We start from the raw sequence: 17,769 nt of genomic DNA, 5'->3' as shown, positions 1-17,769 counted from the left end.
CCTTCCCGCCGCCGACCTACCGAAGCCGGCGGGGGCGCGGCCGGCAGCGCCCGGACTCCCGCACGGCCGCGGGCGGCGGCGGCTGCGCAGGGAAGGGGCCGGGGCCGGGACCCGCGCGGCCCCGCAGCGCGCGTGCTCGCCACACCCCCTCCCGTCCCGCCCATAGCGAGACTCCCGCGCGCCGCGCCCCCCTGCCCTCCGCGAATCCCGCCGGGGGCGGGGCGGAGAGGCGAGGCGCGTGCGCAGTGGGGAGGCGCAGCCCGTTCCTGCCCCCCCCCGGGGCCCCCCCCTGCCCCGCCGCCCCCCTCCCCCACCCCGACGCCGTTTAAAGGCGGCGGCGGCGGCCCCGCGCCTATTGTAGCAGTACTGCCGGGCTCCGCCACTGCGGCTGTGCCCTTCGCCTTTTCGCCGCTACCGTGAGTGCCGGCGGCCGCCGCCATGTACCGCTACTTGGGGGAGCTGCTGGCGTCCCGCCTGGCCGCCGGTTCGGTGCTGGCGGGCGCGGAGCCGGGCGGGCCGGCAGCGGCTGCCGGGGGGGTGGCGGCGGCGTGGGGTGGGAGCCGGTGCCCGCGGCGGCACTACTGTGAGGCGGCGAAGAAGGAGGACGACCCCAACTTTTTCAAGATGGTGGAGGGGTTCTTCGACCGCGGCGCCAGCATCGTGGAGGACAAGCTGGTGGAGGGGCTGCGCACCCGCGAGAGCATGGAGGACCGGCGCCACCGCGTCCGCGGCATCCTCCGCATCATCAAGCCCTGCAACCATGTGCTCAGCGTCTCCTTCCCCATCAAGCGCGACAACGGCGAGTGGGAAGTGATCGAGGGCTACCGGGCGCAGCACAGCCAGCACCGCACCCCCTGCAAGGGAGGTAAGACCCGCCGTCCCCCTCCCCTTCCCCCCCGCCCCGCTCGACAGTGCCCTGCCCGCCGGCCCCTCTCCCGCCCCGGCCGGGCGCCTCCCGGAGGTACCGGCGCGGGGGCGACGCTTGGCTCCCCGCTGGCCGCCCGGCCGGCGTTCCGGCCGCGACAGGCAGCAGGTTCCCTCCCTCAGCTGAGGGGAAGGCGGCAGCGGGGGCAGAGCGGCTCCCCTCGGCCCCTCAGCGATCCGCTGCCCGGCTCCCCGCGGGTGACCCGCCCGTTAGCCGGGGTGCGAGAGCTCCAGGCGGGCCTTCGCCGCGGCTCCGGCCTCGGGCAAGGCGAGGGGTGCGAGGGCAGCTCCGCGTAACCGCCCGGTGCGCCTCGGACCGCGGTGGTGCCCCTCGGAGGACGTGGGGTCTCCACGGCTGAACTGCCAGGTCTGGAGCCGGGGGCTGAGGAGCTGCCCCTTCACACGCCGCCTGCTGCGTTTGTGACACCCCAGTGCTCACCCAGAAAGCGGCAGGAGAGAAAAATAAAATAATAAAATTGCACGCTTCCCCAGGCGTTGGCTACACATGCAGGAAAGAACCTAAAGCGATTTGCCCAGGGGAAGCTGGCTTGGCGTAGGTGAGGCCGGTGCCGTGCCAGTGCAGAGGGACTGGGAGGGTGAATCCCGCTGGAGCTGAGCGGGACTGAGCTCACGTGGGATCAGCTCCGATCTTAGACGAATCGGACTCCTTGTAGTCTGGGAGAGATGGCGTTTCCTGGAAAAACAAATACAGATGTCCTCATAACTTTTTCAGGAGCTTCGAACTTTGTGGACAGTTGAGTATTGGAGACCATTTTGGGACCGTTTCAGACCGGAGCCTCTGTGCTCTGTAAACATGTTTCTTCAGCGTAGAACAGCTTTATGGTAAATAACGATGGTTGCGGGAAGCAAAGTTTTCTCGGTGATTTCTTATCAGCAAAGACCTCTGACTTCGAGGATAGGGTAGGAAGGGTGTTCCTGATAACCAGTTCAGCTGGTGTGCGTATGTGACAGGGGGATGTCTCTCTTTGCAGCGCAAATAGTCTGTCCTGTTAATGCGGTTCGTAACCTTGCAAAATCAAATACATAGTGAGTGTCCCATGGCAGGCTTAGTCCTCACCCGAAAGAGGCTAACTCAGCTTCTGGTGATTACTTGGAACAAGAGTTACCACCACAGACTTAGTTGTAGCTGAAGTTGGGTATGGCTGAAGCTTACTCTGTGTGGAGCCACTGTTTCTCTGACATTGCTATGATTTCTTTTAAAATGCTGATGGTTATTTTGCTGCTGCTCACAAAACGTACTTTTCTGTACAGCCTGTGTTACTTACAAGATCCCCACTTGTGTAACAAAATACAGTTCAGTAGCAAATGAAGTAATAAGATCGTATTTATATATACGATAACTTCTAATAAGTCACATTAGTATTGCGTAGTACCAAAGAAATTAATGTTTTCATAACAAAGAACTGTAAAACACTCTGTACAGGAACAAAAAACACCAATGGGGTGACGGGATACCTTCTGTTCTGATACCTACATTTGTAAGTCCTCAACAGAATTTCTTGATTTTCAGTAGCATTTGTTATGCCTGTCTGCACTGACACTGGATCAAACACTGGAGCATTTGTGGAAAGTTACAACTGTGAATTTCAAGGCAGTTGGAAATGACAGCTAAAGAAAATGGGAAGTCTTAATAGTTTGTCCCTTTCTTCCTGTGCCACTCCCCACCTTCTGTGGGTTTAGGGGAAGGAATTGCAAATGATAGTTCCTTTCTACTCTTTTCACTGTAGTGATTATAAATGGATTTCACCTTCTGATGCTCTCTAGGAATTTGCTCGCTATCAGATGACAGATCTGGCTTTGCAGTAAATTTATATGGCATGTGCGATAAGTGCAGATTGACTGCTTGAAACTTGCTATGAAAAAAAAAGATGGGAGGAAGTAGATCATTTTTACTCAAACTGCAAAGAAAAGGAGTAGTAAAGGTTTTTCTGTGTTTATGGTACATTTGATCCACCCAGAATACACCAATAACTTGAGCTTTTGTCTAGAAGTGATTTTTAAACTGGAATCCTAGTACATTCCACAGGGGAAAAAACCTGCAAAGACCAGTGAAATAAAACTCAAACTCCATAATAGTACAACATGCGAAAACTTGCTGAAGTGAGTGTCACTCACACACTGTGGATTCAAGAGTCTGATGAAAGTGATTCATGCCAGCAAGAAACAGCAAGGGGGACATTAAGACCACCTTTTAAAAGAAGGGGTGAGTTAGAATCTGGAAGGCTTGCAGGGCAGTTAGAGGAACACAGCTTCCAGATTTTTTTCAAATGCAGAGTTGTGAACTTTGACTTTGTACTTACTATACTTTAAAGTTCGATAAAATAAGGTTCCCTGTACTTTTTTTTTTTAGAATTTTGTATTTGGTACTAAGAGAGAGTGTTTAGTTACTGCTAGGTAATAGCAAGTAGGGATTCTTTGTCATCTCTGTCATTCTTTTAAGAAGCATTGTGATTTAAAAGCTCATCTCTTGTATTTCTTGAGGTTTACGTAAGCTGAAGGATAAGAGATGCTGTTTAGAGAATATTAAATACTGTTGTGTATGCAGATTAGACAAATGATCAAAGTACATTTTAAGGTATGGAATGTAGGAAAACAAATATTTTTAAATCTTTTAAAGGCTGTCTTCCTTCAATTTTGTTCCTCATTTCTTTTTGTACATCCATAACAAAATACTTCATTAGTGATTGTATGTTACTTCTATATACCTTTTTGTTTATAAGGTCATTTACAGATTTAACCATGAACTAATGAAGAATTTTTACTGTCAATCAAATTTTTTAAAAAAATCTTGATTTAGATTCTTTAAACCCAGAGACAGCCAAATTACTTGAGGAAACAGAGTAAACATTTGAATTATCTGCACTTTAGCAGCACCTCGTGTTTCTATTAAATGTTTGTAGCTTAATATTATAGCAGTTAGATTATGTTCCTTCTGTCACAGACATCTTCAAATTCTTTGCCTGATCATTCTCTTCTAGAGTGAAACCTCAACCCCTGTCCAGCCCAAATCTGAAAAGTGCCAAACTTCTTAATGTGAGGTTGATCTTTATGAAGCAAGTTTAAAACTCACATGTGCACGTAGATGATACCTGCCAGGAGAAACGCAGCAGTTCCTTGGCTAGTAGTACTTCTGTACTTCCTTCTCTGCTGGCCTCTCTGTTGCCTGCAAGGAGAAATAAACCACCGGAGTGAGTGCTAGCAGAGGCCTGCATTGAAAATAAGGCTCCCGAGTGGATGGATGACTCTGGCCTGATGCGCAAATGGAATGGCAGACCACATGGGCTGGGCTGGATGAGGGCAAGTTCAAGATCAGTCTTACATTTTTAGCACAGGCAAACTTCTACACTTTGGTGGGAAACTTGACTGTCATATCTCTAATCAAGAAGTATGATGCTATTAATAACCTAGTTCTAACAATCTTAAGCATAGTTAATAAACATAGGAAGTATTTAATGGCTTATCCTACTCTCCTCTCTTCCCCCCCAAAACAGGTGTAAAACCAGAAGTCAATTGTAGAATCATTTAGGTTGGAAAAGACCTTTGAGATAAAGTCCAACCATAACCCAGCGCTGCCAAGCCCACCACTAAACCACGTCCCCAAGCGCCACATCTACGCAGCTTTTCAAATACCTCCAGGGATGGCGAGTCCACCATTTCCCTGGGCAGCCTGATCTAAGGTCTCCTCTGAGCCCCCTCCTCTCCAGGCTGAGCCCCCCCAGCCGCCCCCCATCCCACGGGTGCCCCAGCCCCTTCCCCAGCCCCTGCCCGGCTCTGGACACGCTCCAGCCCCTCTGCGTCCCTCTGGCCGTGCGGGGCCACAGCTGGACACAGCGTTCCAGGGGCGGCCTCGCCGGTGCCGAGCGCAGGGGGACGGTCCCTGCCCCGGGCCTGCTGGCCACGCTGTTTCGGGCACCAGCCCGGTGCCGCTGGCCTCCTGGGCCACCTGGGCACGCGGGGGGCTCCTGCCCAGCCGGCCGCCAGCCAGCCCCCCCAGGCCCTTCCCTGCCGGGCAGACACATGGATGCAGTTGTCACTACACGCAGTGCAGGTGATTCTTCATCTCAGTGCTTTTCAGGAAGACTGGCACTAGGTACTGAAACATGCTTTCTTTTCAGTTTGTAACCTGTGGGATTTTCCCATGTCATCGAGAGAACCCAAAAATAACATCGTCTGTTGCATCTTGTGGCATTTACCTATTTAATTGCTGTAGAAATTAGCCTGTCATTCTACTTCGTGGGTTGCAAAACTTTGCAACTCGAGAAGGTGGTGATTCTTTTTCTTCTGCTGTTCTTCAGGAATCTTCACAGAAAGGTTATGGATTTACTCGTTTCAGTGGTAGGCCTCGGGGTATGTCCAGCATGCGAGTCCAGGTTTTAAAGGCTCTGTTTTCTGCAATGTAACTGTTTGCTGGAAAGGAAAATTAAGATCCCTCATCCCATTGAGAACATGGGGATAAGCAGTTTTCTTGTGTGTTGGAAATCAAGTTGCTTATGATCCAAACTTAGTATTTATATGACTGGACTGTGTGGTGGCTGAAGTAATGCTGTGGGTCAGGTCACTCTTTCCTTTGCTGGCGTGGTGACTTGTGTGTGAGTGGCCAGCACCAGCAGGAAACCGCAGCTGCTCTCGTCCGCAGCACTGACAGCTGCCTGCAGAACTGAACCCGAACGGGGGGCAGGAAATGAGATGGCTGAATATGGATGATTCTGTTAAAAAGTGCGCTGGCAGTTCCTGCTTAAAATAATGAATCTTGTAAATAATTTTATCAGGTTCTGTGAAAGGTGTAGAACTGGTTAAGCTGCTTTTTCTTGTAGTTGCTGACAGCTGTTTTCATTAATGGGTCTGTTTCAGAAAACAGAATAAGCCTATCGAGTCCCTACCAGCTTAGTAGTATGGAAATGATTCCATGTTTGTTAGGCAGCATTTAGTGTGGGGATAAAGCTATTAAGTGGTTTTAGAACTTTTTAAAGCCTTTTCATTTTAGCCGGCTGTCCAGCAGGTCTGCTATCAACGAAACCAAATGATTTGGAGCTGGGGAACAGCCTAACCTTTTGTTTATGCTCACCCAGATTGCTTTAACCAAGTCTCGGCTGCTTCCTCAGTTCAGAAAAGCTTTAAAACCATCTTTAGTTCCAGAGCAGGTTTAGTCTAACTTTCACTTACACAGGAATTTTGAAAAACTTTTGTCATAGGTTACTTTGAAGTTCACTCTCTGTATATAAAGACAGATGATTCTTACTTTATTTGCTCAGTTGACTTGGAGGTGAATGAATCTGATTTCCTGAGTGGTGCTGTCTTGGCTGGAAGGTGCTATTCTGCATGACAAAGCTGTACCATCTCCTGGTTTTGGCTGCTTTTCTTCTGCCCATCAGGATTTATCCTTCTCACTTCATGTTAATGAGTTTCTTACTGCATAAGGTGACATTCATACTACCCCTGCCGCAGTTTTCCAGTTGCAGAGGTCTTAAGGCTGATGCTAATCTCAGTGCTCAGTCAAATAGCCTCTGTTGTACATACTGTCTAAAACAGTACGCACGCATCGTGATGGTAACGTTACTTCCAAAAGGAAAAGCTTTACGTGTAAGAGTTGGACCAGTACAACCCCGTGTGCTCTCTTGGCTATTGTGACATTGTTTATACCCCTTTGTAAGTGGGGGAAGTAAGAAGTCGTGCTATAAGGTATCTTCAGTTCAGCAGAGCTCTGTTTATCTGGGGGTTGTATTGGTGGCTTTGCTTTTTTAAGTTATGCATGGATGAAAGTTCTGAGCTAGTGTCTTTGGCCTGGGGGTCTTCAAGGGTAAGGTGTGGAAATGTACCCTAGAGACCATGCAGCAGATGGAACTGTAGCATAGACCATCTGTAACCTGAAAATACACCATGGAAAATGATCTAACTTCAAATGAATATGAGACTTTTACAGAATAAAAAGGTAATTAGCTGAACTGTGGTAACAGTGTTATAGCTAAAGCTTATGAGTGCCTTATTTTCATAGGTTTCAGTCCTCTTACTGTAGCTTACCTAACTTTACAACTGTTACAGCAGTGGATTTATATTTAAATTGCAAATTGAAGGAAAGAAAAAGACAAGGAATGGGTGACCTGTGCTTTTGCTGTCTTTTAATATAAACTAGTTGCAATTCTCAGTGAACTGTATCAGTTTTGTGTTTTTATCTCCGATACTCTTGTAGGAGTCTATGTCTTGCTCTTCTGGCTATGAATTTTTTCAGCCTCAGCTTTTTCATTTAGTCAGCTCATACCGTTTGTGTAGTAGCCAGCTTTGTCCTTGATCCTAAATAGTTATTTTCCCTTGCTACTGTTGGCTTCTTGTCTATTTATAGAGTGATCATACCTCTCTCAGCATTGAGGTTTCTGGATAAACACGTTGAAGGGGGTGAGGAGGGGAGTCTCTTGTGTGATAGTCTCCCTCCTGTTCTCTGGGTCATCCTGGCAGGTATGCTTTGTTACTTGAATTGCAACAGCTCCCTCTTGTTAGGAAATAAACTCTTAGTAAGAGCGTGGAATTTGCCTGCTTCATGTCAGCACTGCAGTGGCTTATTGTTTTGTGGCTCCTATGGCATTTGGCCTAACCAGGGCCAACTTGTGTGTTATTTCCGCCCTCTGCGCACACCCATGCCCATGGTATTAATATCTACATGGAAGCAGTGTTACTGCATCTCCCTGTATCAGTTTTTGTTGCTACAGAGTGGAGTGCAGTTTAATGAGAAGGCTATGCTTTAAGTAGGGTTGAGGTAGTTCTGCAGGTGAGACTCTACTTCTACTGAGCCATATTCTATGTGCATAAATTCAGGTAATACGTGATTGCCTGGTGGTAGCTATACTAAATTTGTCATATCTGCATTAAAAACACAAGGTCTTACCAATGCCCCACATGTTATTTTTTTAATAGAGGATATTCTTGGCTTTTCTCTTCATGGAATGAAATGAACGTGTATAGTTTAAGCGTATTTCATGTAAGTGCAGGTTATTAAAAGCATACAAGAAGTGGTGTATACTGAAGTATTCTGTCTGGTTGAATACCTTATAGTCATGGAATAGATACGTACTTGTGGTTAAATCAGAATGGTGGGATGTGTCCATAGGGGAATCTCTTGACTGCCCCAGGTTACAGCTGGCTAATGCTGTGTGGGAAGAGATAAATATTTTTATCTCCTCTCTTGGCAGTTAGTGAATTGGCGTTTAGGAATGAGTAGTTCTTGTTGCTGATGGGTGTGCAGTGATCTTATTTCCAGCACTGAATTACTCATCTTGCTTTATTAGGTTTCTCTGGAATTTCTTCATCTTCAGTAATTAAAAAATTTGTCATTGTGCTTCTTGCCACGCTTTCCAAATGGTTAAATAAGGCTGAACAATTTCCTTCTAGGGAAGGCTGGATTGTTTTTCTGGATTTAGAAAAATGTACTTGTTCTGAAAGAGTCTAAGGATCGCTTGGAAGATCTGTTCTTACTGTGTTAGGTATTAATGATTACATAGAGTTTTATAGTAGTGTAATCAGTCTCACTTGTTTACTTCCCAGACTTCATCTAAATGAAAATGTTGTACATGATCCAGAGTTAAAATGTTAAGGAACTAAGGCATTGCAATAAATGCTGAAGCTGATTTACAGATTTTGTTTGGAGATTTTGCTGAATAGTTCAAACAAGGTGAGCATCTTTGCTGAAGCTCCTTTAGACTCTGGATGTAATGTCAGCCTTTGGACAGGGTCAGGCAAGCTGTTAACCCACAGGGCCACTGCAGAATCCAGTGTTGCTAATTGGGAGATAAATATGGCTGTAGTCAGACCTAAAAACTTTCAAAGAGATCATGAAATCTGTTTTGCTGAGTGCTGTATGGGTAGTGTAGGATAGCTGCTGCCTTCCCTGGAATGCTTTTTCTGATGAGCAAGCATTTTGCAAATAGCAGTGAGCAGAACAAATGCACCATCTTAACAAGAATTGTTATCTGTAAAGGACCCAAATTAGTTTCAAAGTTCTAAAGATGATCACAACTAGAAGAACACACCAGTGTCAAAGCATGACTGTTGCAGGTTCTGAGGAACTTGAGAGACTTGCTAAGGTTTGCAAGATACCTAGTGCAGGAAGAGTAGTTTACCATGTGTTTTGCTCTGAACAGTTACTATGGCAACTGTTTACTTTTGAGACTTGTCTTTGAATACTTCATGCTCATTAGTGAGGAGGGCATACGTAGATACTACCATTTAAGATCACTGCAGTAGAAGATCAGGAAAGAATTACACCAGCTTCCTTAGATGTAGATTTTTAGGCATACTAGAAAGGCAGTAATCATCCTGGAAAAGGTGGTGGTTCTGTACACCGTGTTTTCTAAGGAAGCATAAAACCCAAACAACATCACAGAACAACTGAAATTCTCACAGCGTAAAATCTAGTAGGATTTATAGCCAGGTTTTTTTGAAATCAAGGTCTTTGTTGCATGCCTATTAGTACGCTCCTTTACTACAAACCCGCTGATTAAAATGGTAACTGACTGCTGTTATTACAGAATCCAAAATACAGTCTTGCTGATAATTACTACTCTGACATTTGTTTAAAAACCACTGTTTCAAGCATGTCGCTACTTCCATTTGGAAAAGTGAAAATTGATCCATAGCATCTATCTAAGAAGCTAAGTTTAAATCATGAGCAAATTTTATTTTGTCTGAAACAGTTACTTGGCTCAGTGCAAGAGGTAGCTGGGTGTAGTGGGTTTGCATGACAAGGTTTTGGTAACGGGGGGGGGGGCTACAGTGGTGACTTCTGTGAGAAGATGCCAGAAGCTTCCCCCAGGTCCAACACGGCCGTTGCCAGCCAGCTCTGAGACAGACCTGCTGCTGGCCAAGGCTGAGCTAATCAGTGACAGTACCTCTGGGATAACATATTTAAGAAGGGTGGTAAAAGAAACAACTGCGCAAAAAAAACCTGCAGCAGAAGAGAGGAGTGAGACTGTGTGAGAGCAGCCGCCCTGCAGCCCCAGGTCACGCAGGGGGGGCTCCAGGCACCGGGGCAGAGGTTCCCCCGCAGCCCGCGGTGCAGCCCACGGTGAGGCAGGCTGTGCCCTCAGCCCGTGGGGGTCCATGGAGGAGCAGATCCCCACCTGCAGCCCGGGAGGGTCCCACACCAGAGCAGGTGGGTGCCCGCAGGAGGCTGGGACCCTGCGGGGACCCTGGCTGGGGCAGCGTGTGCAGAACTGCAGCCCATGGGAAGGACTTAGATTGGAGAGGTTTGTGGAGAGCTGTCTCCCACGGGAGGGACCCCACGCTGGAGCAGGGCAGGGCGAGGAGGAAGGAGCAGCAGAAGCAACATGTGATGAACTGACTGTAAACCTGTTCCTTGTCCCGGTGTGCTGCTCAGGGGGAGGAGGTAGAGAAATCAGGAATTAAGCCTGGGAAGAATGGAGGGGTGGGTGGAAGGCGTTTTTCTGGTTTGAATGGTTAACACATCAAACTGATTTTCCCAAAGCCGAGTCTGTTTTGCCTGTGACAGTAATTGCTGAGCGATCTCCCTGTCCTTATCTCAACCTGTGGACCTTTTGTTCTATTTTCTCTCCCCTGTCTGGTTGAGGAGGGGAACGATGGAGCCGCTTTGGTGGGCACCTGGCATTCAGACAGGGTCAAACCACCATACTGGGTAAAGTATATCTCCGAAATACAGATCACAAAAAAGAAGTTTTAAAAGCATTGACACTGCAATGTGATGATAAAGCCTTTTCTTTATACTGACCAGTCACAAAACAAAATTTAAATGAAAACATTTCCTCATCTAAAAGGTCTCGTGCATAGAAAAACAAAGTGTCTCTCTTAGCATGTTGTTTAACTTCTTGGGGTGTGGCAAGGAAAGAGAATTCTCAGCTAGGACAAGAATTTGTATGTTTCCCAGTGAAAAGTATTTTCCATGGCAGTGAGTCATACTGTAACTTGAGGCTTTCTTCAAACTATTTTTTGTAGCTAGTTTGCTGTACAAGTCACAAGTTTCCAGAGACTGACTGTGTGGGACTTGTTAGGATTTTAAAAAATCATAATCTTGCTGCGTAGCAGCATTTTTTAATTTTTTTTTTCATTTCATTTGCTTATGTATTATGAATCTTTAAAAAACCCAAACCAAACTAAAACAGTATTTTATCTCTGTATACGGTCCATTTTTAGACTCAGACTATTGAATGCATAGTAACACTGCCAAAAAAGCCATACAAATGCATGGCAATACTCTCCTCCTGCCAAATTAGGAAGCTGTCAAACTAAATTTCACTGATGTCCAAATAGAATAGAAATTAAGCCTTTTATCTTTGTGCATCCCCTTGCAGATGGAATGTACAGCATTCTCAGATGCCTGCTTCTCATCAGTCCTAACAGCTTAGCACAAATAACTTCCCCGTCAAGAGGTGGGCCTCCTGCAGAGTAATTGCAGTTCCTGGAAAACAGTAGCTCTCCTAATTGTGAAAAGGAGTGAAATGTTAGCGCATCTGAAATGTTATCCACTGGTGACAGAGAAGGGAAAAATCATCACACCTGTCAGGGAACCTGGAATCCACACCTTGAACTTTGCCTGACACTACTGACAATTTTCACTAGATAAACTGGAGCAAAGTGGCTAGTTAAGTGAGCACAACTCTCAGGATTGACTAGCCTCCCACTTAGGAAGATGAAGCCACCAGACACGCCATTACAATGAGAGCTGTTTAAAAGGCCAGAAAAGAAGCTAAATCTTGCTCAAAAATATGAAGTTGTCCAGAAAAGGACAGTTTCAGCCTCAAATCTAAAGTTTTCCCTATTCTGGTATATGTACAAGGGTGACAAATAGGCATCTCAGCTGAAAGCCTTTCAGGACTTTGTCTTTGGGCCTCTCCCTATTTCCCTTGCTGTAAAAGTTTAATACTTATTACAGTAAAGTTTATAGTAATCCTTGACTGTAATACAAGGAAACTGGAGATGTAACTGTTTTGCACGTGTTTGAGTCTTCTAGTTAAACTGCTGTATGTTCACCTTTTCAGAACCCATCTTCTGTATGATGTGCAGAAAAGGGTGCTCTCTCCTTTTGCTTCCCTGTTAAAACTGTACAAAATAACTGTCCCTTACGGTTTGGTCCCCCTGCTGCTTTCCATATATCAATAAACAACGTTTTGTGTGCCTGTGGGAGTTTAGTTATAGCAAAAAGGCTTTGTGTATGCAGCTTGAAGTTTGAATAAATATATGGGCTGAACAAATAAATACACAGTGATCTGGTTGAGCTGGGGGTGGAGGGGCAGAGTTCATTTCTGCCCAGCATAGATTGTGGCTTCAGACTCGGCTGGCTTGAGCAATGCTCAGATGAGACCTGTCACCAGAGTACCTGCTCAGCCGAGAGGGAACAGTGTGCCCAGGCAGGACAGTCAGTGCCGTAGGTAGTGTTTGTTCTTGCTCAGGGCCTGATGGAAGGGTAGTCGCTCCTTTGAAGGATCAGGGTAAGAAGTGTTAAAAAACCCACTTAACCGTTAACTGTGACTAGTCGGTTGGGCTCTGATAGATTCCACTTAAATTTCGAATATTACTTCCTGTGAGAAGGTTCTTGAAAGCCCAGGCATTAACACAATTCTACCGAAGTCAGAAACTAGTTAGCTTGCTTTGGGAGACCACCCTTCCCCCATTTGCACACAAAATTTAAATTCTGTTCTGCAGAGACATGGTACTTTCTTCTACTGATTGAACTCCCGTAAGAAAGCAGCACTTGGCCCTCAGCTTTATTTGAGCAGCACTCAGTTCCTTTGAAACTGGGATTGTTTCCAGAGCATTCAGGAATGGCTTTCATAGCAGCACAGTGCTTTAGTTTGGATAATGTATGCTGGCCTTTTCTCACTCCTGAGGGCCTGAATATGGTCTTCTCTTTACATAGAAAGTAGGAAATTCATAGTGCCTTGTCCTAGCATCTAAAGGACACTCTGTGCCTGCTACAAGCCACCGTGCAACTTGGCACAACCTACAGCCAAGGATTCGGGGAGTAGAGGTGGGGATAATAAATTCTTCATGGCTCTGTTACATGCTTAGTGATGTAGAAGACGCTTGGATAGAAGCTAACATATAGCTGTGGTGGGGTTTTTTTTGTCTGTGGGCGCTGTGTTGATCACGTGTTTAGGCTTCTGTAGTTCTGTATATGTGCCCTGTCAGTTTGGTTAAATATTTTCTACTCTGCAGCTACCTCCAGAATACATGAATTTTAACTTTTGAGTTTAATCAATGCATTGGACAGCTACAGTTCACTTTTTAGAAGACAGGTATGGGTCAGGCAGGTGATAGATGTCCCTACCTTTGTGTAATCATTTTCCGCTCTTTGAAGGTTTGAACTGCCTTGAAAGGCTGGGATCACCCATTCTGCATCTGAGCTGCTGTCAGACCACAACAATCTGAGTTGTGCCTGCACCGTGTGTCAGCACACTTGCAATTCTGTTGAGTGACTCAGAGCAGGGAATGCAGGTGTGGGCTGGCTTCCATGCACGTGTGGGATGGGTGGCATGGGCCCACAAGCTTGCTGGGGTAGGCTTATGCAAACAAAATGTTTTGAACAAATTTGAATTAGTAGAGTGACTTGTTACTTTCTGTTATGTGGCTGTGCCTAGCAGCCAGAGCCTTGAAGCTACCTGTGGTTTTGTTGGACCACGGCCAATGTATTGCAAGGCTCATAACTTAACAGGAGCTTGCATTTCTCTAGCAAAAAGGTCTTGACTCTAACCTGTACTGATAAGTCATGTTCAGGAGCAGAGTTCATCTTGTATGTACAATCAATGAAGTCCAAAGCTAAAGATCTTATGGAATGCTGATGAGCTTTTTCAGCCTTTAAAAAAATCTCTACTGCTAGTTACCTATCAGCTTGGCTTATCTTGCTCCCAAGGAATATTCACTTTTGTTCCAAGGTTGAGTGCTGCTGTTAAACTACTTACTTAATAGAGAATTACTGAAGTCTTGAATTTCTGCTAAGTAAGATATAGATATGTAAATAGGAGAATGGGGGAATTGCTCTTCAAGTCTTAAAGCACAAAAGTTGATAAATTAAATACTTGCGTGTTATAGATGGTGGGTACCGAATTAACCTTCTCAGTTTATAAATACCTATGAAGTTGTTCAGTGAATTCCTTCTTGTCTCATGTGTCTTTTGCAGGTATTCGTTACAGTTTGGATGTTAGTGTGGATGAAGTGAAAGCCTTAGCATCTCTAATGACATACAAATGTGCTGTGGTTGGTAAGTGATAATTTTTCAAGCAAGGATACAATCTTGATTTCAATCAGTACTGAGGTAATTTACAGAAAAAAAATCTAAAAGGTTTGAATTAATTTTTAGACACTAATCTTTGACTAAAATCCATAGCAATATGGGAAAAATATATAGTAACAAAAATAATAATACATATTCCCTCTGCTGTTACTGTAGATACTTGGATAAAGTTGCATTTTCATTTGAAAAGTCCATATTCTGCTAGCTACCCCCTCCTGTAAAAGTACTGTATCTTGAACTCAAACCAAAGTATGACAAACTTGGATTAGGAGGGGGCTAATTTTAGGGGGAACAGATGGAGGCTGTAAAGGACTCAGGCAGGGGAGCTGTGGAAGGAAAAGGATAAAATTCTTTATGGGTTGTAAAGTAGTATAATTCATACACAGCTGTTAAATTGTGGAGGGGTTTGGAGAGAATCTGCAGATTATGTGTAAGAAAACAAAGTACTTTCTTAATGTATATAGAGACACTTCACTTAGGACTTCCAAAGTAAAATTTTTAGGCTAAACCAGTGAAATATAAACTGTAAAACCTATTGTTTCTACTAGTGCCAAGTACAAGTGCTTGAAGCATAGAAAATTTAAATCATAATCTTTTGAATTTCAAAGAGCATTTTCAAGCTGCCCTTGAAAGATTTCTCATTTTTATAGGAGTACCTAGATAAATTATAGCTTAGCTTGTGAAGCCCTAAATGTGGCAAAACCAAATTCACTGCTAAAATCAGATATAATTACACATATTACTGATGTGTTCTGCCTTTATTGTTGAAAAAGTAAAATGATTTTCCTTTGCATTCTTGTAGATGTGCCATTTGGCGGGGCAAAGGCTGGTGTCAAGATCAATCCCAAGAACTACACAGTAAGCTTAATCATAGATAAAAATTTGGTTATCTGCAGTACTGAAGCCAGCCAGTTAAAAAAGCTCTTCTAGGGCGTTATTGACCACTTAAAACTTCCTGCCACTTCTGCCTGTGTAAAGGCTGAATTTACCTTGTGCATGCAATAGGTAGGAAAAGAATTTTTAACAGGTCTGTGTTTCAGAAGTGAAATATTTCCATTATTTAACTTACTACTTCCTTTCTTAAAGTCAGGAGACTACAAATAATTTGGAGCCTGATTTTTTTTTAAGTTGATACTGTTAGTAAAGGCTTAAATTAAATTACTCTTAGAAAAAAGTTAATGTTTTTGTTTATTTTGACAAATAGTTTTATGCTCCATTAAACCTTTCTATGCAGTGTTCCAGTGTGAATAATAACTAACTTGCTTTATAAAAGGTTTACTGCAGGCTTGCCTTCTTGCCCTAGTTAAAATAACTCGTACAGAAAGGAATACTAGGATATGTAACAGATATCCTAAGCTCAGAACTCTGTAAGAATTTGTGTGAAGTTGTTCAACTGCATTGATTACACAATTAGCAGGCCAGCTATCGCTGTTGCTGGTTATAAATCTCTCACATAGGATATCAGATTTGTTTGCTGGAAATCTCTGCTATAAGCACAGGTGGTTCTTTCTGTGCCACACTCCTGACTTGTCCTGGATCAGAATGTACGGAAAGAAAGTCGAATGTTTCCCTGTGCTGCCTGAATTCCAAGGGTCTGTTAGGGGGTGGCGTGTAAATGATGTAAATATGAGTCATCCTTTCTTCTAAAAGAAAAGGGCATGTTTTCATGCTTGGGTATAAGTTCTAGTAAATATTCATGAACACTAATGATTTCTTGTGATATTTATTGCATTTTCTCTATAGGACAATGAATTGGAAAAGATCACGAGGAGGTTTACCATGGAGCTAGCAAAAAAGGGCTTTATTGGTATGTTGTGCAATTGTACTATTAAAATTTAGGAATCTGATTTGTCGTGCATTGGCAGCGTCTACTAGATGGTATCCTTAAATAACCAAATTTTTGAGAGCTGTAAATAATTTGGGTATAGAACTTTCAGCAAAGAGTCATAAAGAATTGAGTTACTGCATCTTAGTGCATTTTAAAGGGAACTGTGTCTTAACTTTTTTCTGGTGGCTGTTCTGCTATGAAAAGCCACAAAAGCTGAGCTCACAGGATGCAAAATGAATCACATTTCTCTTAGAGGTACATTATAAAATTGTGACCAAGTTTGTTGCAATTTTGATATCTAATATCAATCTGTTCACTGTTACTGTTTCCTGTAGTCTCAGTTGAGGCTTTTGGCAGATATCTGAGGAAACAGAGGAAGGAAATAGAAGATCCACCCCAGAGAAAGTTGATGGCTTCACCCTTGGCAACCACAGGCTGCAAGAGAAGCGTAGGCAAGAAGCATAGGTGCCTGTTGTAACAGAACCTCAGCTTCTGTAATGTTAGTAGGTGTTTCATTCAGACTCTCAACCCTTGAGTAGTTCTGATAGCTTGCTGTGTGGAATTGCTATCTGGAAGTCTCTGGAGAAAGCTCACTGTTACTAGCTCAACTTCTATTTAAATGGAGGATCTTTACCTGGAGGAGGTTCTTATTCAAGTGAATAACAAGGCATGTACCTAATTAAAGGTCTGTCATGTATTCCTGATGTCTGACTGCCCCGGGAATGCGTATCCATTTATCTGCATTTTCTTGCTTTTCAGCCAGAGAGTTTGTCATAGAATCGTTTAGGTTGGAAAAGACCTTTGAGGTCATTGAGTCCCAACCCAGCACTGCCAAGCCCACCACTAAACCATGTCCCTAAGTGCCACATCTATGCGTTTTCTAAACACCTCCAGGGATGGAGATTCCACCACCTCCCAGGGCAGCCTGTTCCAGTGCTTGACCACCCTTTCAGAGAAGAAAATTTTCCTAATATCCGATCTAAACCTTCCCTGGTGCAACCTGAGGCCGTTCCCTGTTGTCCTGTCCCTTGTTCCCTGGGAGCAGAGCCCGACCCCCCCTGCCTACAGACCCTGTCAGGCAGCTGCAGGGAGCGATAAGGGCCCCCCCCCAGCCCCCTCCTTTCCAGGCTAAGCCACCCCAGTTCCCTCACCTGCTCCTCATAAGACTTGTGCTCTAGACCCTTTACCAGCTTTGTTGCCCTTGTCTTCCAGCCAGAGTGTTTCTCATCTAAATTAAGGTTCTTTATAAACACCCTCATTGATGTTACATGTGACTAGGGTAATACTATACACTGTGCCAGCTATAGCGATTGTTAGCTCAGTGACAATTAAAATGGTTTGATTAAATTTGCCTTCCTTTTCTGCTCTATGGTTGATGCTATGCAGCTTTCACAAACCTTTTAAAAATACTTAGAAAAAACAATTGGTAGGGGCAGATGTGCATTTAAAATCTTGCTGAGCAAGTCCCTCTGATCTTAAATATGTTGGGCAGATGCTATTTTTAGTTATCTGGAAAAAACAGACCAGATTTGGGTTTTTTTGCAACAGATGTGTGAAAGTTCTTTCAAAGGTTTATTTCATCAAGAAAGATGTACTGTCTCTTTCTTGAAGTAAGCAGTAAAATCAAATGTATGTGCTACAGTGCAATGACTAGGAACAGCTGATCTGCAATTTTTAAACTCACCCAGGATGAAAAGGAAATTCTAATGCAAAAAAAAAATATTAACGTCACGGTATATAGAAA

General features: G+C 44.5%; 2 protein-coding genes across 3 annotated transcripts in view; one reads left to right on the top strand and one right to left on the bottom strand.

Annotated features, from left to right (window-relative positions):
• Window positions 1-99, bottom strand: part of SHLD2 (shieldin complex subunit 2) — a 41,169-nt gene extending 41,070 nt beyond the window's left edge. The window contains exon 1 of one of the 2 annotated variants that reach the window (XM_040605607.1): window positions 21-99. The gene's annotated coding sequence lies outside the window, so the exon portion shown is untranslated. The remainder of the gene's footprint in view (window positions 1-20) is intronic. The other variant, XM_040605606.1, reaches the window with a different exon arrangement.
• A 249-nt stretch (window positions 100-348) lies between these two features.
• The window catches only part of GLUD1 (glutamate dehydrogenase 1), a 32,105-nt gene continuing 14,684 nt past the window's right edge, over window positions 349-17,769 (top strand). The window contains exons 1-4 of the mRNA XM_040605755.1: window positions 349-865; window positions 14,084-14,164; window positions 15,000-15,055; window positions 15,941-16,004. Of these exons, the coding sequence (XP_040461689.1) occupies window positions 439-865; window positions 14,084-14,164; window positions 15,000-15,055; window positions 15,941-16,004 (628 nt within the window). The 5' untranslated portion in view covers window positions 349-438. The remainder of the gene's footprint in view (window positions 866-14,083; window positions 14,165-14,999; window positions 15,056-15,940; window positions 16,005-17,769) is intronic.

This window comes from Falco naumanni, chromosome 9 (assembly GCF_017639655.2).
Source record: "Falco naumanni isolate bFalNau1 chromosome 9, bFalNau1.pat, whole genome shotgun sequence".
NCBI classification, from domain to species: Eukaryota; Metazoa; Chordata; class Aves; order Falconiformes; family Falconidae; genus Falco; species Falco naumanni.
Note: the sequence above shows the minus strand (reverse complement) of the source record. Positions and strands in the feature narration are given on the sequence as shown.